This window comes from Lipophrys pholis (genome assembly GCF_963383615.2).
Source record: "Lipophrys pholis genome assembly, chromosome: 2".
Taxonomy (NCBI): Eukaryota; Metazoa; Chordata; class Actinopteri; order Blenniiformes; family Blenniidae; genus Lipophrys; species Lipophrys pholis.
This window is the reverse complement of record NC_137636.1, coordinates 36,415,496-36,441,369: the sequence shown is the minus strand read 5'-3', so window position 1 is coordinate 36,441,369 and position 25,874 is coordinate 36,415,496. Positions and strand designations below refer to the sequence as shown.

Below are 25,874 nucleotides of genomic sequence, written 5' to 3'. Positions count from 1 at the left end.
GTCTGTCTGTCTGTCTGTCTGTCTGTCTGTCTGTCTGTCTGTCTGTCTGTCTGTCTGTCTGTCTGTCTGTCTATCTATCTATCTATCTGTCTATCTATCTATTCCGTACTCATGTTAATCTTGTTTATCTAAATACAAAATTAGATATATATTATAGAGTAAAAAGTATCTAATTTGGACTTTTGTGTGTTTTTGTGTGTTTTTCTGTTGACATATTCTTTTTCGTGATTGTTGTTTTTCATGGATAACCTTTCCAGTGCATCCTGACGAAGCTGTTAATGGTACAATTACTGTCATCTGTTAAATGTTATGTTTTATAAAAAGAGTGAGATATACTTTTTGGTGAGCGCATGGGATAACGCTGTTCCAGAAACATTTTATAAACTGTAATGTTTTTATTGAAAAACGCACAGAGACGTTAATTGAAACACTGCAATACGCATGCGCAAAGCGTGGTCCGTCTCTGTGGATGAGACGCGTTTCCATCTGGTTAAATTTACGGAAAAATCATACAAAATAAATAAAGCTCGCACTTGTTGGTGTCGATGTGAGCTTAAGCTGCATCTTCAGCTGCAGGTTGACAAACTAACAGCACCCTATGCTTGTCTGATCTCGGCTCCTCCTGTGATGCAGGGAGGGCTTCGGCTGTAAACAAGCTGGAAACAGGAAGTGAAGCGTCGTTCTGAGCGATGTCCGTCGTGACTCGGCTGCTCACCACTCTGGGAAAAGCGACCGGGATTTTCACGCTTGTGGCAGTGCTAGCTGCGGTGCTTTTGACTTATCTCGACGACCCTGATCCGGTTAGATACACCAGGTAAGGACGGACTGGGGGGAGTGGATATAAGCGCGTGCACGTTCTAAATATACCTTGTATGTATATACCAAGGAGCCGAGTGTCATACAAAATTCCCTTCAGAAATCCGCCAATTTAAAAGTATATTACATTTTGAGCAACATAGAAACATTTATATCCAAAATTATTTGGGATTTGTGATTGTCTATATCCTCTCTTGAATTCGTCTTAAATAAAGGTAATAAAATACACGTTTTAGTACGCCAATCATGCTTGGAAACAGTGTCTACCTTGGCATACACTGGTAAAACCTAAGAAGACATCCTGCACTAACACTACAGTATCTTTGCTTTTGCCTCCACAGTATGGCTGAGGACATGAAGACCCTGGAGGAGAACTTCAGACAGCAGAAGAAAAGCTGCTTCATCCTCGGTGCCTCTGGGGAAACGGGCCAAGTGTTGCTTCAAGAGTTGCTGGAGCGCAACATCTTCTCCAAGATCACCCTCATTGGAAGGAGACAGCTCACCTTTGACCACAAAGCATATGAAAACCTGGTTGGTGGGCTGAAACTAAAGACAGGCGACAACTTAACTTAAAGGAGAGACTCCTACTAACCTTCTGTTGTCTGTTCCCCCCCAGGTACAGGAGGTGGTTGACTTTGAGAAGCTTGATGAATATGCCGCAGCCTTCCAGGGCCATGATGTGGGTTACTGCTGCCTGGGAACAACCAGAGCAAAAGCAGGAGCTGTGAGTGGATGTGTGGAAACTTGGCCCGCAGGATTCACTGTTGGATTATATCTGATGGGTTTGTCAGCAGCAGCAATGACTAAACAATTTCTTCCTCTGCAGTGACAAACATTTCCACTAGGGCCAAGCTGATGCAGTACATGAATTATTACAATACATAGGGGATAATGATCTTTTTATGAGCACCAAAATGTTCTTCTTTCCTATCAGAGGATCAGATTTTAACCAACTACTTTACTTTAGATTTACAGCTCTTAAGATGATGAAAAATAGCTTTCCGTCGATGCATCCTTAAAACATTTTCTAAATGATGCTCCAGGGAGCTGTAACCAGGCCATGCTGACTACAGTAAGGGTGAAGGCAGCGGCCACGGTGAACAAGTCACCTGACCGCACAGAGAGCAACCATAGAGACAGACAATCAAGCACAGTCATGTTCATTTACAGGCAATGAAGAGTCATGGACTCACAGAGAAAAGCGTGTACTCGGCACAGGAAGGCCCCCAAGCCCAGACTGGAACTATGAGGTGTTTAAATCTATTTGTGGAGGTTTTAAAGTCTTATTTGTCTCCAAAAGACGGCTGAGAAATCTTTAATATACAAGCTGGCCTTCTTTTACTATTTGGCTGATGTAAATGTTTGTGAGAGAAAGAACTGGTATGTTCATGATGTGCTCTGCCAACCTCACCACATGCTGCAGGTTCTTCCTGGTCTCTGTATAGCCGGAGAGTCACAGTGGATCAAGAGAAGAGAAAGCAATGACTGACTGAAATGTACGAGCAGAACCATGACATCTGGTTCAAATGGAGTAAAATGACTTGGTCCTGTGATCGACTGGAGACTTGGTGGTCAACCTGGACTGGCTTGAACCTCTCCGAAGCTTCTCAATCAAAGCACTAATAGATATTGCTCTTGATATATGGTGCTTTGGTCACAATTCTAACACGTGGCTCCAGAGCTACATGTGTAAATTTTGATTCCTTCAAATGCAAAAATAATAGGCATTTGAATGAATTCCATGCTGTAATACTCTGTACATGATCGAGTGGACTGGTTTCTACATAGACCGATTGATCCGTTATTGATCCTGATACATTTTCAGCAGCTTTTGCCAAAACCAAAAGGCATATTTCAGATATATATATATATCAGAGCTGAGTGTTCTACAGAAATATAAGATAAAATCCACTACTAAAGTTAATTATGTGGGTTTAAGACTGTTGCTATGATTTCAGGACGGATTTGTCAGAGTCGACCACGACTACGTTTTAAAGTCAGCGGAACTGGCCAAAGCAGGCGGCTGCTCTCAGTTTCACCTGGAGTCCTCCAGAGGAGCCGATAAAAACAGCAGCTTCCTCTACCTCAAAGTCAAGGTTTTTAAATCTCCATATTATCTCTATATATGCAGTGTGTGTCCATTATAAAGTTGAGGTTTTTTCCTCAATGAAAACTTGCTTGTGCCTGTTAATATGAATGAATTTCCTTCCAGGGGCAAGTGGAAGCAGAAATTGAGGCTCTGGACTTTGACAGATATGCTGTTTACAGACCCGGGTGAGTGAACTCATAATTTGATGTGTTTCTGTGAGAAACATTCACCAAAACTAAATATTAGTCATGATTATGTGTTGACTTAAGTATGTATTAAGTTGCAACTCCACTGTGGACGTTTCACCGGACATGGCAGCGAATGAGTGATACAAACCAAGAAGTAGATGCTTCATTTCCCCATTGTCGGCTAAAAAAGAAAGTGTTTTAAGGCACCAAGCTTTGATCTGTCTTTATATTTATTTATCAGTTTTATACAGTCTTACATCATTTAAGTTTCCTGTATTGGAACAATTGACTCTTGAAACAAGGTGCACATTTTAATTAAAGTACCATATTAGTACCTTGCTTATTCCACCTTTTTAGTGAATGTGTGCTCATACAGGCCAATCAGAGATTTTCCCTTTATGACATCATGTGGGGAAATAACCCCTCCCTCTGAGAGTGGACACCTTAACCCTCACACGGCTCGATGAGCTCGTCGCTCAAAATTTTGGAGGAGGCACCATTTTTTCTTTCTTGCAAAATGTTACCAGAAAACAGACGTGGAGTAGTTGTGGACAGACGCAGCTTATTAGCATTTAAAGGTAGAGACACAGAAACGGCCTGTTCTCAGTGGAGCCACTAGAGGGACTTTTAGACTGGATGAAATTCAGGACCAAAGCTGGTTTTGGGGAAATACACCTTGAATACAATGTTGTTGGACCTCTGACAATGATGCCAAATTGTGGAAAAAAACTGTATAATGTGGGTCTTTTAATGTAAATACCAAAAGTCTGAAAACTTTACGATCAAAGAGTTTTCTTCTTTTATTTAATACAATTTGTCTTGAGCTGCATAACTTGTTTTGATGTGTATTTCGTACATTTTAGATTTTACAAATGCATGATACCCAGGGGTGTAAGAAAATACGGTAGATAAAGGTTGTGGGTTATTTATTTATTATTTATTGTGATATTATACCAACACTATACTAGCTCATTATAGCAAAGATTGAAAAGTGATACTACTGAATAATATGTGTGTTTTTTTTATTTTTATCGATGAGCACTCCCACTTCACACCAAACCAATCTGTCTTTGGGTTTCTCTTTGTGGAGTTTGCATGTTCTTCTGTGGAGCTTTTCTTGAGATTCTCAAACATTAATTTGATGTAAGCCAGTGACTCTACAATGCTTGTAGTTGTGAACGAGTGTGTTTGTGTGTGTGATGTCTCTGTTCGCCCTGTAAAAAAAAACGTATCGACTCCAAGTTGGATAAAGCAACATAGAAGGTTGATGGATGAATAATGTATTAAAATACACTGGAATGTATTGGGACCTGGCCGGCTCAGTTGGTAGAGCATGAGCCTCGCAATCTCAAGGTAGGTCTCACGGTCGTGTCCCACGCCGGGCGCCACCTTGCCGTGGGCTCACCACCCGCAGGACAGTTCTTAATTGGTGCAATGTGATCTGGGTGACGGTGCTCAGACTGCCACCCCCGCCACCCGGAAACGGATAAGCTGGAGAAGGTGGATGGATGGGATGTATTGGCATACTTTGCAATAAATGGACACTTAAGCTCTATTTGAGTCATCCAGGTAATCACAGCACAGTGACAGGCTTTTAATAAGCAGTTGCGTGTGTTGTGCTGCATTTTTCATTTGTCAAAATATTAAAACAATTTTAATTTGGTCACATTTGTCAAATCAACCTGCAGGGGGAGAACCCTTTTGAGGAATTGTAACATAACTACACAGGGTGGAGAGCTGCAGGTTTCAGGTAGAAACTTTCGATTAAATAAACCCTAATTGATTGTGATACTCCACTGAAGCATGTACGCCCTGACAGTGATATCGTCTTTGGGCTGCTCCCTTCTGAAATTGCCCTCTGCAGATTGTGATTTAGCACAAGTTTCATAGCAGATTCCCTTCCTGGTGTAAACGTCAGTGGGATTCGTACTCCAACTGACTTAGACATGCTTGCTGCTCCGGCCGTTAATCTAGGAGTGTCAAACTGATTTCAGGTCAGGTTCCGCACACAGCAACCAAATTTCATCAATAATAACCTTTGTTATGTCGATATTTTCACAAAACCAAACAATCACTCCTGTAAATGACGACAGTCTCAACAAAAAGCCCATTTTAGTGACACCTTGGTGTGCAAAATACAGTGAAATGTCCCAAAAAACGTCTCCTCGAGCTGTTGCATTCTGGATGTTTTTACAAACCCACTCTGACAGCATGGCTTTGAGGCCAACGCTGGTCTTCTTTCATCATCCATGGCAGCATCAACGATCTCTCCGCTCAGCTCTTATGAAGCGTATTAAAGAATACGGTCTATGGTTTCAACAGGGTTCTGCTGGTGGAAAGGCAGGAGAGCCGACCCGCCGAGTGGATGACCAGGAAGTTCTTCAGTGCAGTGTCCTCCGTCTTCTCCACGTCCATGTCCATCCCAATCCAGGCCGTGGCCAAAGCGATGGCGTCGAACACTCTGCTCCAGCCGGAGACGAAGAGCGAGATCCTGGAGACAAAAGCCATTGCAGCTCTGGGGAAAAGCGCAGGGAAATAAGAGAAACTTTAAAATAAGCAATGCGTTCGGATGAAGGTAACGATAAACTGATGAATCTTGTCCATGATTGGACAGTTGTGCTAAATAAGTCCTGAGAATCACCACAGTGACGACAATATGGACAGAAAGCTCTATTGGTTTGCTTTTTCATGGTTTTCCAATATTCTCGACGTCATAACCTGTCGGTAAATGTTGGTTATTAGACTCGCACATGCCAGCTTCTCTCAGTGGTGACTCGAAGATTGTTTCCAGTGCCTCTGGCTTTATTGTAAAGTGCTTTTCTTGTGAAAGTGTAAGATATTCAAGGGAACTACAATTTGAACAACCAATTTGTTTAATTGATAAAGAAACTTCAAGCAATACCTTCAGTTTAAACTATGTCCCTCTATAGCTGGTTGTTTGATATTGAGACTACATTAAAAAGGGTTAATAACTTTCTTAAATATGTTTCAGAAGTCAACTACTATTTTGTGCCATGCAGATTGAATTGAATAACTTAAATTTGTCTTTCCAGCTGATTTCATCACATCCGAGATGACGACACACTGCAGTGCTCCTTACAACGCCAACATCTTGTCAAAGGATTTCCGTGGGATTTATGAATTAACATTTGACTTTACATGCTTATGGGGAAACCAGCCTTTGATTACTGCACTTAATGTTGAATGTGGGTTTTTTGGGGGGTTCTGTAATTTTGCATTGTTGTGTAATGGGACACATCAACGTCTCTATTTATGTACTGACTCACTGGATCACTGCCTTAAAATGAATTTTTATTGTATTGTGCCTGATATATTAATTAAACTCTATTTATATAATGAATGTGTACTATCTATTATAACAAAAAACAAATGTATACCATCATTCCTACATGCGTAAAATCCCTCTTAATCAGTGCCATTGCAGTCAATACTCGTTTCACTCGGATGCATTTTTAAAATGGCTGATTCCACATTACAAGCATTTCCAAAGTCATTTCCAAAAAGATGTAGAATTTAGCTTATTCACTCAGGTTAAATCCCTTCAGTTTGTTTGGTACGTAACTAATGAATATGGACTTAATTCTTTTATGTTAAAATAAAGATAGTGAGTGAAGCTTGTTGCACGATAACATGCATGTGCATCCAAGAATAGTTAGAATTGCTATTGCTTTTGATTTTTTAAATTTTATTTAATGTGCCATTACATAGTTATTTTTCTACATCTCTGTGTGTATTTATATTTAAGAGAAGCTTTACTTTGTGCCTACTTGGACTCGGTGGCTCCCTCTTGTGGTTAAACATGGTTACACACATTGTGCTGTTGTGCCAAACAAACTGAGCATGATAGAAACTCGCTAGAACTCTGCTGACATTATGTCTTTTGATCCATTTCAGTAGTAAAAGTAAAATTTTACAGTTTGACTGCTTGTTGACTTATTATAGCACGTGTCTGTGCCTTTTCTACCATAAGAAATGTTCCTGGAAGAAGTGAATCCAAGACTTTCTTGAAAAACAAAAGATTTTTGGTATAAATTTAAATGACACTAATAACCAATTTAAATTCAACTAGGAAATGATATGAAACGATAAATGTTTTCTCCAAATTGTCTAAGCCACAGTTTTGCATAAAATTTGACCCCCAAAATGTTGGCTCTGAATAAATAAACGAAAGCAGCAGCAGTGCACGTTTGGAATTCCCAACAAAGTAACTGAAGAACCCCCCCCCCCCCCCCCCCCCCACCCACATTGATTTCATCCTAAAACTTTGGATGTTTTTGTCCTGAGGCCATCAGACTGTATAACTCTGCCCTGTGAGTCGTGTTTTTTCTGCCATTCTCCATACAAACCATGGTCACAAAGTACTTTAAAGAAAAGTATTGGAAACATGTAATCAAAAATCGTATGAAACAGAGACACCATAAAAGTACAGAAAAATACCAGAAAAATACAACATAACAGTGAGTTTCTATAGATTAAATGAAGACAGTCCAAATAGTTAAGATTTTTTATTTTAGCACAATTAAAACTTGTTTTGTATGGATTTATAACATCTTGTAAGGAGCCAGACCGTTTAAGGATTTATAAACAAGTAATAAAATCTTAAAATAAATTCTAAAAGTCACGTGGTCAATCCGTAGCAATGACAGGTTAGATTAGTTTCTTCGATTTAAAAGCCAGACAGAAGCATATTAGATGGAATGCAGCCTCTGATACCAGAGCAAAGGGAATTGTAATAATCTAATCTGAAAGGTGTAAACACACCGTTAATACAGTGTACATATTAATATCTATTAATTTTTATTCTTAGTTGTTTGACATTTATTATTATTATTATTATTATTAGTAGTAGTAGTAGTAGTAGTAGTATTATGATTATTATTAGTAGTAGTATTAGTATTGTTATTATTAGTAGTAGTATTATTAGTATTATTATTATATTCTGTGTGGGGCAACATTGTAAAAGAATTTCCCTCAAGGTCTCCAACCTCGGTCCTCGAGAGCCCCTGTCCCGTATGTTTTAGTTCTCTCCCTGCTTCAGCATACCTGACTCTAATGATGACGTCATCACCAAGGTTTTGAAAAAGCCCAATTACGAGCCGCTCATTGCGATCAGGTGTGTTGCTACTGGGAGCGAGCTAAACCATGCAGGACAGGGGCTCGCGAGGACCGAGGTTGGAGACCTCTTTTACCTCTTTTGCAGCAGCCTACCATTTTTCTCATAAATTAATGTTTGGCGACATCTTGTGGTGATTCAGTGTCAGTGCGTCCTCGCACTAAGCCCCGCCCATCTTTGCGTCACTTGACGTCAACAGGAAGTTCAGTGAAACTCAGGCGACAACATGGCAGAGTGTAAAGACCCACGTGAATGTGGTAAATATTCCAACAAAACTTTAAAAACCGGGATTATAAGATAATTGTTGGATGTTTGGTTGAATACTGTTTGTCGTATTCATGTTGCACTACGCGTTCGGGGCATTTTACCGCTTATCAGTTCTAATGTTGATGGAGTTAGCACATTTTAGCATTTTAAAGGTAAAACGCTCCGGCTCGTGTGTTCAATTGTTGTTGTTTTTTATTATTATTATTACACAGGCGGGGATCGAGCAGTCGATGACATGCCCGAGCTTTCTGACGGCGATGATGATGAGATGGATGATGAAGAGCAGTGGATGGAGGAGGACGAGGAGGACAGTCAGTCGGTTACCTGTCTGTTCTGTGACAGGTGAAAGGACTCTGTTATATGAAATCAAATGATCATTTTTTCCAAAGACTCGAGGCTTGCTTTTATTACGTCTCTTTCTTTTATGAGACAAGAATCACATCGTCCCCAGAGTCGGCTGTCACGGGATTATCTTTAAAAACCCTGATTTAAGATGACTCTGTGCTGCGAATGGTTTTGAAACCTGAATGAAAGATCTCCACGATATAAAGCTCATCTACGCTTTTTTCCAAGATTTTTGAAAGGTATAGTATTAAGTGAGGCTTAATGTGGTTAACCACTTTCTCTGACGTTGGCGGAGTCAAGGGTTCAAACTGATGAAAACCAGTAGAATAAGGAACAGGAGTTAGAGCCAAGAGCTGAGCTCAGAGCCCCCATGATGACCACATCAATAAAGCTTAAACTTTTGTCATCGATAGCAACGCCACATGAATTTAATTCATGATACACAATTTATTTTGATACCTGTAGATGAGCTATAGCGTCACGTCAAACTGAAAGCGTAAGCGGTTAGTTTATACATTTAAAACTCTCTTTTTCCGTGACTTTATTGTTCACTTCAGAAACTTAGTTTTTTTGTGTGTGTTTATGTCCTGATTTTAAATCCAACCTTGAGAAATGTAGCAATTGTTTCATAGTTTCATTCAAAGTTTAATTTGACGTCTGTTTGTCTTAATGTGTCCTATAATTCAGCGAATGTTCGAGAGAATAACCACCCAAAACATCCAAACAGCCGCTTTGCTTAATCCCTTTATGTTTTAAGCCTTAACATTTAAGGTCTTATAAATATAGTCAATCGCTCTTCTCTGTGCACCTCTGTTTAGGTTGCTTAGCTCTGTCACTGCCACCCTGCAGCACTGCACAGCTGAGCACCACATCAACCTTGTAGACGTTATAAGAAAGCACAGTAAGTGGACATCGATTCACTCTGAGAATAACCTCACGTCAGTTACAGTTTGTTGAAGCGACTCTCCCTTCTCACCCGTGTCAGGTTTAGATGACTATGGTTACATAAAGATGATCAACTTCATACGGTCCACGGTAAGTGTCCTTTTCTTTAAAAGAGAGATTTCATTTAACACTGGAGTGTGGAAGGTGAAAACTTGCTTGATAGTTTCTTTACTGATACCGGAGCAATGGGCATTTCAATCATCTAATTTGAAAGGTGTGGAGACATAAACCGCCTGCTTCAAATCAGCAATGCTAAAATATGATCTATTCATTTTATTAAATAAAAATGCTGCAAATTATTTGGAGTATATTTTATAACTTATTGATGGATAAAGTGCTAATCTATATTTATTCCAAAAATGATCAGAAACTCCTCCTGGATTTGTCAATGACTTACTAATGTACTTTGTTTATTTCATTGCTTTGTGTAGAATTGTAGTACCTCCAGTCTGACGGCGCTGCCAGATGCTCCTTTGCCCTGGGAGAGTGAAGTCTTCCTGAGGCCGGTCCTGCAGGACGACCCACTGCTGCAAACGGGTACTTCTGTAAACACAATCACGGCATATTTTTGATCGAAACGATGAGACAAGCTTGAAAAACGGCAGTAACATTATGGGTGCGTCCTAATAGTCCCTCCTATCTCCTTTCCTATCCACTTCTCCTGAACCCCCGGAAGTGTTTAAGTGGCGGCCATGATAAGGAGCGTTGGACTTCTCACTAAGCCAAGGAAAGGAGGCTCAATGCTTCCTTTAGAACCTCCTTTAGCCTAGGAACCACTGATGCTTCCTTTAGAACTTCCTTCAGCATAGGAACCACTGATGCTTCCTTTACCAAAAGAGACCAGCTCATGTTCCCCCACAATTCCTTGCGGCGACAATATTTAAAGGAACCCGCTCATCGGAGCGTTCAGGGAAACTCAGGATGACTGAAAAAGGAGCAGATAATGTAAGTTACCTATGTAATAATCTGCCTAGAACAACTTGAAATCATCAAATAAAGCATGTGTTTGTAGGTTTTTTTCACCCCGGCAAACGTCACTAACCTGCTCCACTGTCAGATTATTATTACGCCACCTAGTGGAATTGCGGTCTGATTCTCAAATCAACGTGATCACCTTTTCCTAACTTCTCCAGGAAGTCTCCTAACACCTTTCCTTAACCCTGTGACGTCATCCACAGGGTTAAGGTAAAGTGGATAGGAAAGGAGATAGGAGGGACTATTCGACGTACCCGGTGCGTAAGCTTTAGTAGGATGACCTTGTCGGCCATGTCGTTATTGGAGTGGACTAGGTGTACTGTAAGAGTGAATGGAAAACCCATGTTCTCTAATACAGATCCTGCTGTTGTGTTTTATATGTGAACATGCTTGAATGTATGCTCTATGCCAGTTGTCTTCAATTCCGGACCTCAAGGGCCGGTGTCCTGCATGTTTTAGGTCTCTCCAAGCTTCAGCACACCTCAATCTAATGATGATGTCACCAATAATGAGCCCCTTATTGCATTCAGGTGTGTTGCAACTGCGAGAAACATGCAGAACACTGACCCTCGAGGCCCGGAATTTAATACCCCTGCTCTACACAATTAGTTTTTCTTCCCCTTACAGCCCCTTCAGCATTTCTGGATGTCTGTAAAATCCTTGTACAAAATATCAGATTTAGCATGATATTTGCTTTATGCATTCAAACCAGAAATTTATATTTTGCTGGAAATAGAAGTCTTTTTAAAGGTTTTTTTTTTTTTTTTTTTTTTCTCCTTAACCTTGACGCAACAATAAAGAACCTTTTTTGTTCAGGCAGTGGACTCGGCACATGAACATGCACTGAACATTGACTGATTGTCTGTTCAGGTCTCTACAAACCTGCAGGTGTCCCAACATGAGATGTGTTCATGTTGTGACAGATCTCATCTCATCTCATGTGTGTACATGTATACTAATAATGTAGAAGACATCAGTGACAGTAACTGCTATGTAAGATGTTCATACACTATTGGGAGCAACTTTGTAGACGGGTGGAGATCGAGAGCAAACCAGCCTGCTCTTCATAGTGTAGATTTCCACTAAATTAACACCAGATTATAAAAAATACAGAATATAGAAAATATCTTCATTTGTACCTCAGACACAATGGAAAGTATGAAAAAGAGTAAATGCGATCCTGCAAGGTCAAATTGGAAATTTGTAATGTATAACTGCTTCCTTCTGTATTTTTGTCAGACCCAGAGGAGCTTTGCGGCAGTGATGGTTCGTGCTTGTCTTCTGGGCCAGAGTCCCATGATGCACTGCAGCGAAGGGCTCAGGCTGCTGAGGAGAGAGCTCGATGTTCAGAAGAGGCGCTGGCCAGAGCCATGGATGACCTGCACAAACTGAAGTGAATCATCTTTTTGTATTTTACACTTTGTTAGAATCAAAGTAGTTTTTGTACTTGAGCTTGCAGTGTCGTGTGGCATTGCTGCACTACCTCCATGAGGCCAGCAGGGGGACACAGTGAACTCGGTATTGCAGACACGTCAACTAGAGTACCTTGTGAGAGAAGTTTGGAGGAATGGGATGATAAAAAAGGGAAGGGAAAATTCCACTGCAGCAAGGAGGTTAAAGTGAGGAGGGGAGGTGTGTGTGTGTGTGTGTGGGGTGGTGGGGCAATAAGGGAAAATTACTGAAACACTGAGGTTGGTGGGGGGGAGGGTGAAGGAGAGTTAGAAAGATGAATGTCTCCCATCTCCTTCATTTACTGCTTCGTCCTGCGTGAAGGCTATGTGCTTTCTGCTTTCTGGTCACTGCTTCTGTCCCCACGTTCTAATATGAGAAGTTAAATGCAGATCTATTTGCTGTTCTTTTAGGCTCCTGGCTCAAGGTTTGGTCTTGAACGCAGAAACCGGCAAACCTGGTAAACTGGGCGCTGTCGCTGAACTCCGCGAGGATGAGGACGAGGCCTATTTCAGCTCATATGGCCATTACAGCATACATGAGGAGATGCTGAAGGTCTGAGTCGTATGCACACACACACACACACACACACACACACACACACACACACACACACACACACTCGTGTCATTTCCTTTCCCAGGAGCTGAAGTATCCAGGAAATCGAGGCGTGTTCATCAGTGTGCATCGTGGCTGAAAGATTTCCGATGTAGCATGTAAATGAAAATGATCATCTTAATGCACACATTGATGCTGAGGAGAAGATATTTTCTCAAAAGTGACAAATCAGCAATAAACGGGGGGTTCTCATGTGAAACACCACACTTGCCACTACATGGTGCTCTGTCCAGTCGTGGAAATGAGTTTTTACACTCCTTAAAGCGCTGAAACCAAAATAAGAAGTGTCAGCAAGCCCGGGGGGGGGTGGCGGAGGGAGGGAGGGAGGGAGGGAGGGAGGGAGGGAGGGGCGTTTGAGACGGGAAAGATGGGTTCAGCTCTCGCTCCACCCTTACAGTTCCACTTACCGCAGTGCTTCGAAATCTCACCGCTGGCCCCGCTGATTGGTGCTGAGCGCCGTTAAGTTTTGCGTCAGTGTGCGCGTGCGTCACGCTGCAAACTCCACCAGAAGCCCCGGAGTGGATGCAGACTCGTGACGCCGGCTTTGCGGTAGGATGGAGTGGGTTGCCTCAAAGTGCATCGCCTGCGATGGTGTCTGCGTGTGCGTCAGGACATCTTGGAGGGAGTGAATTGTTTCCAGGCTCATCAAAAGTGTCTTGAGGTTTTAATTTGTCACACAGACACTATTAACCCAATGAGAGGAAGCGATCCTGACCACTCAGCATGACATTACGGAGGGGATGGTTATTTTAAAGACAATCTGGCTCGCCTTGCGCTTGAACGAGCAATTTCATCCATCCATCTTCTGTACCGATTCATCCATCTCAAGGTCGCGGGCGCTGGAGCCAATCCCAGTTAGGAAAGGCAGCAGAGGTTATCAGGTCATCACAGGGCGAATGCTGAGAGGCGGGCAGTGACACTCACATTCACAACTACCGGCAACTTCACTCACAAATTCATCTCGCATGCAAGTTTTTAGACTGTGGGAGGAAAGTGGGGACGACCCACACTTATACAGGGAGACTATGCAAACTCCACTCAGAATGGCCTTCAAGTCTGGACGTGAACTGAGAATACACCGGCTGTGAGGAGAGAGCGTGAAGTTAACCAGTCGCCTGAGCAAATTCATCTCTGAATCCATCCGTTTGAAATCTTACTCTGAAACTGAATTCATTTCAAACATTCAGTTTTGAAATTTCAGTTTGATACACTTATAAACGGCTTAAAATGTATTCACTATCCTTCCAAAGATATGTACATTGTGAATCAGTTAGTGTAGTTTGAACTGAACACAATGCTGTGTTAGCAGAAATTGTTCTTCATAAAATTCAGATTCAAGTTGTCCGGCTGCAGAAGCTGAAAAGCTTCTCGGCGACAATTTTAGTCGTTTTAAAATACTTTCCTTTGTGATCGCGTTCCTCACGCAAACGTCCAAATTCTTCTTTCTTCCCAGTACATCTTGCACAAAAGCATATTACTGTAATTTTAATCGATTCTGTTGCCTCTCCCTTGAGAGATGAGAGGTTCGTGGGGCCGTTTTGAGTGGCAGGTCAATTAGTAAGCGCTGACCTGACTTCCCCTCAGAAAACACTCCCTTCCAGTTGTGTTGATTCCAAAGATTTGCTTTGGAAGCAGGAGTGGAAATGTCTTTCATGCCTGCTTATTTTTTATTTTTGTTAGTGGGATAGCGGCAATGTTGTCAGTCATGTAAAAGTTCTCTGTATTTAACTGGTTGTGCTGTGTGTATTGTTTTTAATGTTCTTCACAGGATAAAGTGCGTACAGAGAGTTACCGCGACTTCATGTACCGCAACCCCGAAGTATTCAAAGATAAGGTGAGCAAGCCAAATGCATATGATAATATAATCGCTTGTGTGCGTGCGTCCACATGGGCAAATCAGCTTTTATAGTGTCGAGCAAAGCTTATTAAAAGGAAGGGGTCTGTGCATTTTCCAGAAAAGACATTAACACTATTGATGGTCCCTGATTTAAAACAGTGTGGCTTTATTAACGCTTGAAATGTCAACTGCAGAGTTCTGATAACAGACACATGCAATCTACAGACGTGCCCATAACCCCCCCCACCCCACCCCCACCCCCCACATTCCTCTCTTTTCCATTGCCTGCAGTTGCAGGAAGTGGTGGTCTGTATCATGACCATCCATTATATGGCTGGCTGCTGGTTAGTCCAGGGATGAGGCTGTAGAGGAGAAAGGCAGCTTGTGTTGATGGGAACGTTTATTATCCCTGTCAGAGGGGGGAGCAGTGGGCAGAGGGGCCAGTGTCTCCTACAGTAACCGGCACAGGCAGAAGGAAACGCGATGTTCTCGTCTCGGATGGAGAAAAGACTGAGGAGCTGCGTTGTGTCATGTCAGCAGTGTGTTGGCGACCCTCTGTGAACCCATAAAGACAGCATGGCGCTCGCAGGCAGTCGCCTTAAATAGAGACACAGATAAACACAGTGGTACATATAGATGGGTGTACAGTCACTGCAGCCACGTCTCAGTCGTTTAGCAGCAGTTGGAGGCGAAGATGAACAAATTAAGTGTAACCTAAGGGTACTTGAAATGGGCTTGAATAAAAATTTACAACAATGACAAGCGTGAAAAAGCTCATTGCAGAAGATGAGGCTTAAGAAGCAGTTTAATCAGTTTGCTGCAGAGGCATTTGAAGAACTTTTAATGCCAAATGCTATACAGTAAAACCTGTGATGTAGGGACGCCCTAAAATCCAAAGGCAAGTGTCCCCTGAAGACAGGTGTCCTCTCTACAGAGGGACGGGTTACGAGGACAAATGGTAGGACCAGTTGATATTGAAGGAACCAAACACCAAAAAGGTTATGGTTATTTAAAAGCACATAACTGAACCAATACGAAGATGTATACAATATAAATACACATATACATGTATATAAGATGTATACAAGATAATCATTGAATAAGATTTAATTTACTTCAGGGACCACATACAGTCCAGTTTCATCTTGAGTGGACCAGACTGGTAAAATATTGCTATAATAACAGTTACACTTCAAAGTTTTTCTTTGTTGTTGTCACAGTGGATGTAATGACACCCCCGCGACCCGGAAACAGATAAGCGGGAGAAGATAGATGGATGGATGGACAGTGGATGTAATGAAATTGTCTATATCTATATCAAACAGTTAGTACTGAAAAGGATTACAATCTCAACATGAAGTCAATTTTAATGAAACTTTCTGGTACAAAATACAATGAAATGTCATTAAAAAAAACCTTATATAAATCCTTTATAAGCACTCTGCTTGGTGGGACCAGATTGGAGCCTCTCGGTGGGTTTTGGCCCACGGGCCTTATGTTCTCTGCTGTTGAGGTAAAGTGAAAGTTTTGTGTGCGCAAGTACGCCTGACGTCAAAATCGTCATTCACCCTGTGCGCTCCGACCTTCTGCGGTAGCCAGAGCTGCTGGACGCTTGTGTGAGGAGATCCTCTGTCTCCCGTCTGAACAATCACAATTTAAAAGCAAATAAAGATCCAGAGGCTCAGAACTCCTGAAGTGAAACATAAACTACTTTAGGAAAGGTGGAGAACGCCGGGCAGCAGAAGTGGAGATATTTTCTGGATTGTTACGTTACGTTATGGAACGTTAAGGAAGTGAGTCCAGAGTGGAGTATGGAGGCAATCATGTAGCACCCGCCGCCTGAATATTCCAGTAATCGGGTCCAGCCCAAGTATTTTGACCGTTTTAGTGTTGCTCAGCTTGAAATTTGCCAGGAAAACCTGTCCGTTGTCCTCGTCAGGCAGGTTGTCACTCATTAAGGTGTGTTAACAGGTAAATATGTGTCCGTGCACAGTGACGTGTTCGCCCAGTACCGGGTCTGCTCCTCACAGGCTCTACTGTAATTGGGAATAACTGATTCTGTATGTGCCACCACTTTTTTACAGATGTTAAATACACAATGCAACTCTTGAGATGTTGAATGTCAAAACTTCACCAGCATGATTTTAGATTTTCCACAGTTGTGAGCTTTGTTTCTAACCCTGACCTTGCACCTTTTCCACATTATCATCCTCCCATCCTGCAGGTGGTGCTTGATGTGGGCTGTGGAACTGGAATCCTGTCGATGTTTGCTGCGAGAGCCGGGGCCAAAAAGGTCATCGCCGTCGATCAGTCAGAAATCATCTATCAAGCCATGGACATCGTCAGGTGAGTCTGTTTGCCTCCGACTCAAAAACATTTAAAGCCCCTTTAAAACTTGTTTAAATCAAAAGTACGCAGATCAGATCTCAGTCCGCTGTTGGTCATGTGACTCACCCTCCGTTTCGTCTTGGTTTCTCTCCCGAGAGCTAAGGGAGGAACACGAGTCGACTTCCTTTTGCATGCGGCAGTAAGGAAGCAGGAGTAGAGGTCTGTGTGACCTCCAGCTGCCTTTATTTGTTGCAGCTGGTTGACTTCAATTGAGCCGCTGTCAGTTGTACAGCCAAACTGCACATAATTTACTCCCACGGTCTGAGTCCTTCACCTCTCGCTTCTTCTCCCCTGCAGTGGCTGCAGCCCAAGGCCTGCAGGCTCAAACATGTAGATGAACCCCCTGTTGGCACCTTTTCAATATCGTCCTCAATCCAATTTCAGGTGTTGTGAGTTTCCAGTGTTCCAGCTGCTGGTTTTTTCCTCGAGTCCATTTACCGCTGTCCAAGCCTCCGCCGCCCTCGCGTCTACCTGCAGCCTCAATCACACCTCTGCTTCTGGAATGCATTTTTGAGTTAGGGGCCATTATGACGGCTATTATTACCGTTATGTAAGACAGTGTCGTATAAGCAGAACAACAGGGTTTGCTGAGGGAAGAGGACGTTTTAATTTTACAGCCCACTGACTCGCTGTTGGAGTGTGTTGGCATGCAGCCTGTGTCGAAGGTTCGCCAGCGGTGAAGATTCAGCTGAAGAAAGATGTAATTTTCTTGCCGCTCCACCCATTTATTTATTTTTTTGTTCACCCTCATGCGTGTAGTCTGCCCTCAATCCCTCTACTTTTCTTTTTCTTTTTTTAAATCTGCAGCTTTCCTGGCTTGTGATTTCATAGCGCTTGTTTCCGTGTGATTGGATGTGCACGTGGCCTCCGTGTGTCCGTCACTTTGTCTTGATGTTAATATCAGGACTGTAATTAAAGTGGCTCCTGTTGGTTGAGCAGGAGCATCCATCTCCTGTCTCCACTCCGTCGCCAAAGTTTAAATGAAAAGCTCAATATAACTTCCTTCCTTCACAGTCAGTTGACTAATGGATATTGTCTAAATACTTTGCAAGAGATGGCTGGAATTGATGGATTATCTGATGAAACACTAAGCGGGAAAAAGTAGAAAAACACTGGAAAGGATGTTTTTGTAGATTGATTGAGTCCCAACTTTAAATGGGCACATAATGTTAATCAGTCCTCTACACTTTAATTCAACAATACTTCATTGAGTTTTTATTATTTTTGTTTTTGTGACGTAGTCTGTTTAATGTGAACTTTTTTGTGAAGTATAAGCTGAAATGACTTTGAGGATAAAGCTCAACCCTGAGATTGCTGTGAACTCACAGTTTAGGACTTAATTGACTGGTCCTGAGAGTGGTGTCAAATTACAAGCAAGGCTACATGCAAAACTGTTAATCATTTTCCTTTAATTGAAAATCTTTGAGGGATAATGTAGTTGTGTCGCAATTAAAGAAAAACTTAACATTTGCATGTTTTAAATGTATAAAAAAAATTCATCAGATATGTTGGATTTAGATAAGCGGGCTTATGGCAAATTGTTTTCTATTGCAAAGTACAAACTGTTATAAAAATACAAAAATACAACCTACTTTCCCATCTTCCACACACACACACACACACACACACACACACACACACACACACACACACACACACACACACACACACACACACACACAGCCTCTCTCCCCAGAGTCCTGACATTGTCCTCTAAATTACCCCAATAATGAGATTACAGTGTTTCCCTCTTGTGAATGGTGTGTGTGTGTGTTTGGGGGTGGGGGGGGGTGAGGGTGAGGGATGCTTGTGTGTTGGGGGGGTTGTTGCATTCTGGAAGAAGGTGATAGCAGCAGTAGAGGAGCAGCTGAGGGGAGAGACAGTTCAAGATAAGGATCGCTGCTACAGAAATGCACTCTGGGCCGCTGTGAGTAATTGTTCTGTCCTCGGTAACATTAGCTGTCATGATAATGGAATATTCACAGAGATTGATACCCAAACTGAAAGGAAGAATCATTTAAACAGCAGCGCTGATCTTACAGTCCCAACCAACCTCAGCCTGGCACACACACACACACACAGTTACAGTTTCCTCATTTTTCCACTGCTGTGAGTGTCTGGGAAACAGAAAATATCCGGCGCAACGAATGGCCTTACAGCAGATGTTGACAAGTTTGGAAATTGCTTGAACACTTTGGGAATTACTGGCTGGTGAATCAGGTCTGCACACCACCTTCCTTTTGAACGTTTTTGTTTTTTCCAAATAGATGTGCTCTTGCTGTGACCCAGGTTTTTTCACATACGGTGCGGTTCGTCTGAGCTGGCTGTGGTTGAAGGCAGAGTTCATCCTGGACGGACCGGCACAGTGCAATCTCAGAGAGACATACAGGCACTCACATTCACACCTACAGGCAAGCTTTGAGTCACCATTTTAACTCTAGTGTAGATTTTTTATGAAAAGAACCCGAAAGAAATCACTTGACAAACACAGGGAGAACATGCAAATTCCACATAGATCAGCCCTCGAGCTGAGACTCAAACCGAGATGATTATTGTGGCAATGCAAGAGTGCCAACTTTTCACAATACCAACCTCACAACGCTTAAAGGGTCTCATTTTATCCAGCTTTCCAACACTTTCACATGGTCTCATTGGTCCAGAAACCTTCAGTATTCAAAGTTTCCAGCTGCTCCTTGATTTTTCTCCATTTGAACAGTGGATCATAGGAGCTGCATTCAGAATCTGCCGTGTCTGTGTGAGCTGGACTGGCTCCGCCCACACATGCCCATCTTGGGAAGAGGAGGAAGTACTTCCTCTCATGGTGCCATGTGCCAGAGCAGAGCTGTCTAATTGTGGGAGGAGTCAAAGAGGAGGGGCCTGCCTTGATTGGGATTGGCTAAACCCCCGATGACACTATATAGGGTTTGATTTCTGATTGGCTAGTTGGAGCAACACACTTTTTAAAAACTGAAGCAAGCCAGGGAGAGAGAGGAAAGACAGTGAAGAAAGTCTGTCCTCTCTGGGACGTCATTTCAGGTATAGGGACGATTGTTACTGTTGGAAAACCAGTAGAAAATACATTTTGTATAATATGACCCCTTTAAATTCAGCAGGATTGTTGCCAAAAAGCGACTTCATTTTCCTATGTGACGACAATATTGAATTTCTATTTTTCCATTTTGAATATTTACGATGTTGCTCTTTTTAAACGTTGACTGTTGTTTGCTTGGTTAAGGTCAAACCAACTGGAGGACAAGATTACTCTGATCAAAGGACGCATAGAAGACATCAAGCTTCCTGTGGAGAAGGTGGACATCATCATCTCAGAATGGATGGTGAGTACATTTATACAACTATTCAAATACTCAAGTAAGAGATTTTACCCAGTTCTCAGAATCTTTTAATGATGACATGCACCACAAATGAGGAAATCTCTACATATCTTGCAGTCCTTTGCCGGAAGTAAATAATTAAAAAAAGTTTTTTGTTCCTTCTTTTAAGGCTACCTCTGAAAGTAGAGGAGTGAGGAGGCCGTTTTAATCCTCATAATGTGACTGACATGTTAAAAAAAAAGCTCCACAAACATATGTGAGGTATTCCTTCAGGTGTTTTTAATCATTATACAGTTTGTCAGCTCTTTTTTTGCATTCTCCACCAGCAACAAATTGCTGCTTTAAGCTTAAAATCTATTTTATTAGGTGGTTAGAAGTGTTGCACCAAAGAGCCGCTGGTCTGTCACTAGTGCATCTGGAAGGCTTTACATATTTGTGACTTCCTGTTTTCCCGATAATTTAATTTTAACCAAGAAAGTTGAATATTTTTCCAATGCATATATCAATGTTTTTGTTTAGAATATAATAGTAGTGCCATTCATTCTAATCTGAAGTCCAGACAAACAACACTATATTATGTAATTGAACTTGGGACACAGAATAGTCACACATATTACAAACATTTACTATTTGGAGTTGTTACATCAGTGTAGTGTGGCAGGGTCCAACCATCATCTGACTTGTGACTCAATTAGCCAGACCATCAGAATGCCGCAGTCTCTCTGGGGGCTTTTCCACCGGAAAGAACCAGGTGCTAGTTCGCAGCCAGGGCCAGACTTGGCACCAGTTCTTTGTCTTTCCACCGCCAAAGCCCCGGCCAAACAGGGGCTAAACTGGTGCTACGCTGGCCCCACTTCATTGCTGGACCAAAGAGGAGCCAGACTGGGACCCGACGCGTCATCAGCTGGGGGCGGAGTTATCTCTGGAGTTATCACTGCCTAAAAGGCGGAAGCTGCTGTACCGGCTTTCTGTAAACTACAGCGAACACGGAGCCCCAGAGTGGTTATAGAGAAAAAAATAAAAATAACGCGTGGGAATGATATAATATGATAATAATAATAATAATATAATACGAGGGAACAGGATTATTTAATCCGCGTTCACGGAGCCACGGCTCTCGAGAGCGCTGCCGTGCTCCTCCGCTGTCAGTCAGCTGCGTCGGATATAATCTAGAAGCAGTTTTCCATTGTTGTTTATTTTTCACACTTTTCATGGTGACATTATAACTAACGTCACGTCCAGGTCTTAATTCGCGTTCTGACCGCAGGCTGAGGAGCTGCAGCCGCTGCGCAATGCAGTGTGAGGCTGCAGGGGGCGCTCCGAGACGCTCCAATATTATTTTCTAACCCACAGAACTTCTTTATAATGAATACTTTTGGTTCATCAGCAACTAAAAAACAAACTACACACTACTGTAAATGAAAGCTTGGATTTTATAGGCATGAAATGAGCCTTTTTACGGCGAGAGAATTTTAATCCGTGTGTTTACGTAGATTGCCATTGGAAACAGCTTTCAGAGCAGCGTTCTATCATTCTACACCTCCATTCTTCTCCATGTTGAAGCATTTGATTCAGACACGTCCAGAAATAAAGTGAAAGGAGCAGAAATTCACAGTGTGATGCCCAAATGTTGAAAAATAAGCCCCAAACTCAAACACGCGTTATTTTTTTCCCCCTCTATGGGGCTCCGGACTAATCCAAGACGGACGTGAAAAAACACCAATAGAGACAAGAAGAGACGTAATGTTTTCTGGCTCTTTGGTGCATCTGAGGTTCAGGACAAACTAGATGGAGCGACCCGGACTAAACCGACGAATACAGTCCGTCTCCTTGTTCCTGGATGAGCGCTGTCAGAGCCAAATTGTTGAAATCAGTGACGTATCACGTTTTGGAGTGACGCAATGACGTAGCTCTCACTTGGCTCCAGTAACGGTGGAAAAAGAACCGGTTCTTTGGTGGTGCTCATTTAAAGGGGACATATCATGCTAAATCCACTTTTTTAGCCCTTAAATGCATTTTGTTGTATATTTAGAGTGTTTAGAAGTACAGAAAAGTTCAAAGTAGTCTCTTCAGGTGCTCCGTTGATATCTTTATATTCTGTTTTGGTCATATTTTGCGATCGGTTTCGATTTTTCTATTCTCTATTACGTTTTTTGAACAATGACGTCACAGTATTCTCAGCGGAACTGCCAAATTAGGACATCGACACTTCGAGCAATCCGCCATTTTTGTTTCTCGCTGCGATTTTGTAGTCCAACCGAAGTTACGAGAGGATAAGTCGAAATGTTCGGTTGTTGGATGTAGTAACCCACAAGCTTCGTTACACCGTCTCCCAGCATCAGAACCTTTTCGAAGTGCCTGGTTGAGTTTTATTTTTCACAGAAATGTACCCACATCTGTGGGTAAGGTCATTTTTGTGTGCGCGAATCACTTTAAGGACGACTGCTTCAGCAACCTCCGCCAGTATAAAGAAGGATTTGCCGAAAGACTTGGTCTGATTGAGCGGTCAGTTCCTTCTATCTATGGAGACGACGAACAGAGCACTTCGGTAAGCTGTATATAACGCTAAAAAGTGTGATGATAAGACGTCCCTGTCATTGTTTTGTTAGCATTAGCAGTTGCACCGTCTTCATATGTTAGCGCTGTGTGCTCGTTTTAGATTATAATGTAACTTCTGTGTTAAATAGTCGTTGTAATACAGGCAGTATTGTAGTAGTGGGCATGGATGGAGAAGTTAGTGTAAATATAGTAACACACCATTGCGTTACATCCATATGAAGACGTTGTTCTGTAGGTGCATCATCGTCATTTTCATCTCGCTCCGCCGGGTCCGACTCTGGCTCCAACATGTATGGCTGGATGGACAAATCTTCCGTTGTTGACATTTTGTAAATAATGTGTGAATATAAAGTTTCTGCGCCGCTAGATAATTGTATCTGTTCTATCAAACTACAAAGATGGCCGAACAGGGTGGAGTTGAACCGAGTGTCACCTCTGCAACCTGGAGAGGAGGCGGGGTATGAAGAGACCGCCCCAAAACGAGTTGCTCTCAGAAGCACATCAGAAAAGGGGTTGAAAAGGGGCCTGTGGAGCTCTAATAATGAGGAATTCAGACCCAAGCATTGCAGTTTCGCGTTGTATAGACCACAACTGTATGATTTATATGTAAAAAGGAAGGATTTAAAAGCATGATATGTCTCCTTTAAGAACTGGCTCTGGCACCGGCTCTGGAATAGCTCCTGGGTCTTTTTGGTGGAAAAGCCCTTGAGTGAAACCATTGGCACGTTACCCAATTGAAAAGTCTTTCTGGAGAAATAAATCAGCATTTCCCAAAGAGCTTTTTAAAAGGCAGAAGCATGACTAGATGTTTTACTGACTTTAGACATGATGAATCACATTGAGGCAACAGACGCAGATAACCCCAAATCTCCCTGACTGGACATTAAACATGATATTCAAGCAGCTTGAATTAGGAGAATCTCTTCTCTTTGTCCACACTGATCAAATGACTTTCTGACTTTCGTGTCAAAAGAGCATTGCAGACAATTTAGAAGTCGCTCGTTCTCATCAGCCAGGATTATTCTGGTGCTGCCTCTGGTTCAGGAGTGAGCTCACGGCTCCATGGAAACACTTTGTCATTCAAGTCAAAATTCTGATCCAGCTCTCCAAGGCATCCTTTCAGTAGCAATCTCTTCTGCTTTAAGGTCAACGATCAAGTTCGCTGTTCTCCTTGATTTCAGAAGTTTGCACTGAACCTGGCTGAGACATTAATGGCATTTATACTGCAAAAACTGTGATTTTCACAAGTGTATCACTACTTCTTGACACAATATTTCTTTCCTGTTATGTTGATAATCTGGCCTTAAACATAAAAATGTGATATAAAATGAGGCCAATTGTGACCAAAGTATCTAATTTACTTTTTATTCTTTCATCACAGTAAAGAAACTTGCTGTACCCAATAATGATATAATAATGGCCAATAAGGTCGTAATTCATCATTTTAATAATAGATACATTAATAACGCTAATGATGGAATAACCTGTCTATAGTATAATAACATATTTGAGCCATCATTGTTAATAAGTTATAACATTAAGTTGCATTTACAAAAAAAACAAAAACCTTTAAAATAAGACTGCAGCCAATATTATCAATCTTTATTGCAGACACAGGTCCATATAAAACAAGAACATACAAGTACATAAGTAGGAAGTAGGAAATTAATAAATGAATAAAAGATACAACACACTAAACTGTGCTTATAAATACAATTTAAAAAAAGTGTTTTTTAATTAATGCAACTATTACACAAATATACAAAAACTGCATGTTAAAATGTATACTAATATTGTGATAACACATAAATAGAGCGGCATTTCTTGGAAATAAAAGCTTTTTTTTCCTGTTATGTGCATTTTGCTTATCAAAAATGAGTGCATTGGATGGGAAGGTCGTCATGTACATTCATTAAGGATACAGGCGATTCAATACTCGCTCAATCATGCTTTAAAAAAATATTTTTTTATATTGTAGTACATTGGCAAGTTAGGGATGATGTTTTCTACAGACTTCAATATACATCAGCAACTATTCTCACCGTCGGTAAAATTGCTCAGGTTTGGTAACCATCGGATCCTAAATACCTCCATGCAGCTAAAGTCAACCCTCCTGAATATCTATCCAGCGCGAGCAGTCTTCTCTTGCCTTGATGGCCATTTATCAGGGAGATTCTCTGTGGCGATACAGCCGGGACGGCCAAAGTTGAACGCACCGCTGAAGTCATCCCTAATTCATGAGCAGCCCGTATCTGCCCCCCCTCCACCTCCCCCATCCATCGTGAAACCCCAGGGTCACGAGTAGGGGTCGCCAGCCAGAGCCTTCCGTTTCTTTCAGCGGTGGAAATTGAAATTCGGCGGCTGACGTGCCTGAGGAGCGGTGAAGGATAGGGGGCGTAATCTCTGATGACACTGGCTCACCAAGCGCTAATAAATCCAAGAATCCTCCAGTCGCTTCTCATCAGGCCAGCGGTGGCAGACGTTTCTCAGAGTGGCCAGGACATCAAAAAGCTGCCCTGCAATCTGCCTGCATGGAAACAAAAATTGTTCACAGAAGTAACTTGGCTGGCCATGTGAAAGATTCTTTAGACTGCGCTTTGCTTGATTATATTTGCATTACGTCCACTTGGTATACGATTATTTGGGTTTTTAGTAGCTAAAATGGAATTTTATAAAGCCACCCAGGAAAAAAAAGACTAGAGGATTTCAAGTGAGAAAAGCCAAATTAGGTCAAAGCAATGACTGGGATGCACAAAAGGGAGTTCTGTGACTAAAAATAGATTTGCTACCAAGGTTGTATTTTTTTGTCTGCCCCCTTTCATGGACTTAAAAATCCATGGTGTTTGGATGTTTGAGCTTTACTGCGGAAAAGGAGACCATTTAAAATATATTCATGGATCTAAAATGCCTGGAAAGTTCTCCATATTGAGTA

The 25,874-nt window shown here is 41.9% G+C and overlaps 2 protein-coding genes across 3 annotated transcripts in view; both read left to right on the top strand.

The window, feature by feature from the left end:
- Nucleotides 1–649: 649 nt before the first annotated feature.
- htatip2 (HIV-1 Tat interactive protein 2) lies at nucleotides 650–6,530 on the top strand. The gene is made up of 7 exons (XM_080490873.1): nucleotides 650–814; nucleotides 1,158–1,347; nucleotides 1,433–1,540; nucleotides 2,775–2,912; nucleotides 3,029–3,090; nucleotides 5,416–5,668; nucleotides 6,147–6,530. Exons 1-6 carry the CDS (start codon nucleotides 690–692, stop codon nucleotides 5,630–5,632), a joined length of 840 nt encoding a protein of 279 aa, XP_080346999.1. The 5' UTR covers nucleotides 650–689; the 3' UTR covers nucleotides 5,633–5,668; nucleotides 6,147–6,530.
- A 1,876-nt stretch (nucleotides 6,531–8,406) lies between these two features.
- The window catches only part of prmt3 (protein arginine methyltransferase 3), a 77,033-nt gene continuing 59,565 nt past the window's right edge, over nucleotides 8,407–25,874 (top strand). The window contains exons 1-10 of one of the 2 annotated variants that reach the window (XM_080493414.1): nucleotides 8,407–8,484; nucleotides 8,707–8,836; nucleotides 9,658–9,740; nucleotides 9,825–9,874; nucleotides 10,216–10,321; nucleotides 11,999–12,152; nucleotides 12,622–12,763; nucleotides 14,595–14,660; nucleotides 16,888–17,009; nucleotides 20,287–20,386. In XM_080493414.1, coding sequence (XP_080349540.1) covers nucleotides 8,454–8,484; nucleotides 8,707–8,836; nucleotides 9,658–9,740; nucleotides 9,825–9,874; nucleotides 10,216–10,321; nucleotides 11,999–12,152; nucleotides 12,622–12,763; nucleotides 14,595–14,660; nucleotides 16,888–17,009; nucleotides 20,287–20,386 — 984 coding nt within the window. In that variant the 5' untranslated portion in view covers nucleotides 8,407–8,453. The remainder of the gene's footprint in view (nucleotides 8,485–8,706; nucleotides 8,837–9,657; nucleotides 9,741–9,824; nucleotides 9,875–10,215; nucleotides 10,322–11,998; nucleotides 12,153–12,621; nucleotides 12,764–14,594; nucleotides 14,661–16,887; nucleotides 17,010–20,286; nucleotides 20,387–25,874) is intronic. The other variant, XM_080493413.1, reaches the window with a different exon arrangement.

Bases quoted from the DNA above. Each gene is read 5' to 3' on its own strand.
- htatip2 (XM_080490873.1), top strand. From the start codon at position 690: ATGTCCGTCGTGACTCGGCTGCTCACCACTCTGGGAAAAGCGACCGGG. The intron at 2,913-3,028 runs GTTTTTAAATCT...ATTTCCTTCCAG, and splicing joins TCCTCTACCTCAAAGTCAAG to GGGCAAGTGGAAGCAGAAAT. The intron at 3,091-5,415 runs GTGAGTGAACTC...TGGTTTCAACAG, and splicing joins TATGCTGTTTACAGACCCGG to GGTTCTGCTGGTGGAAAGGC.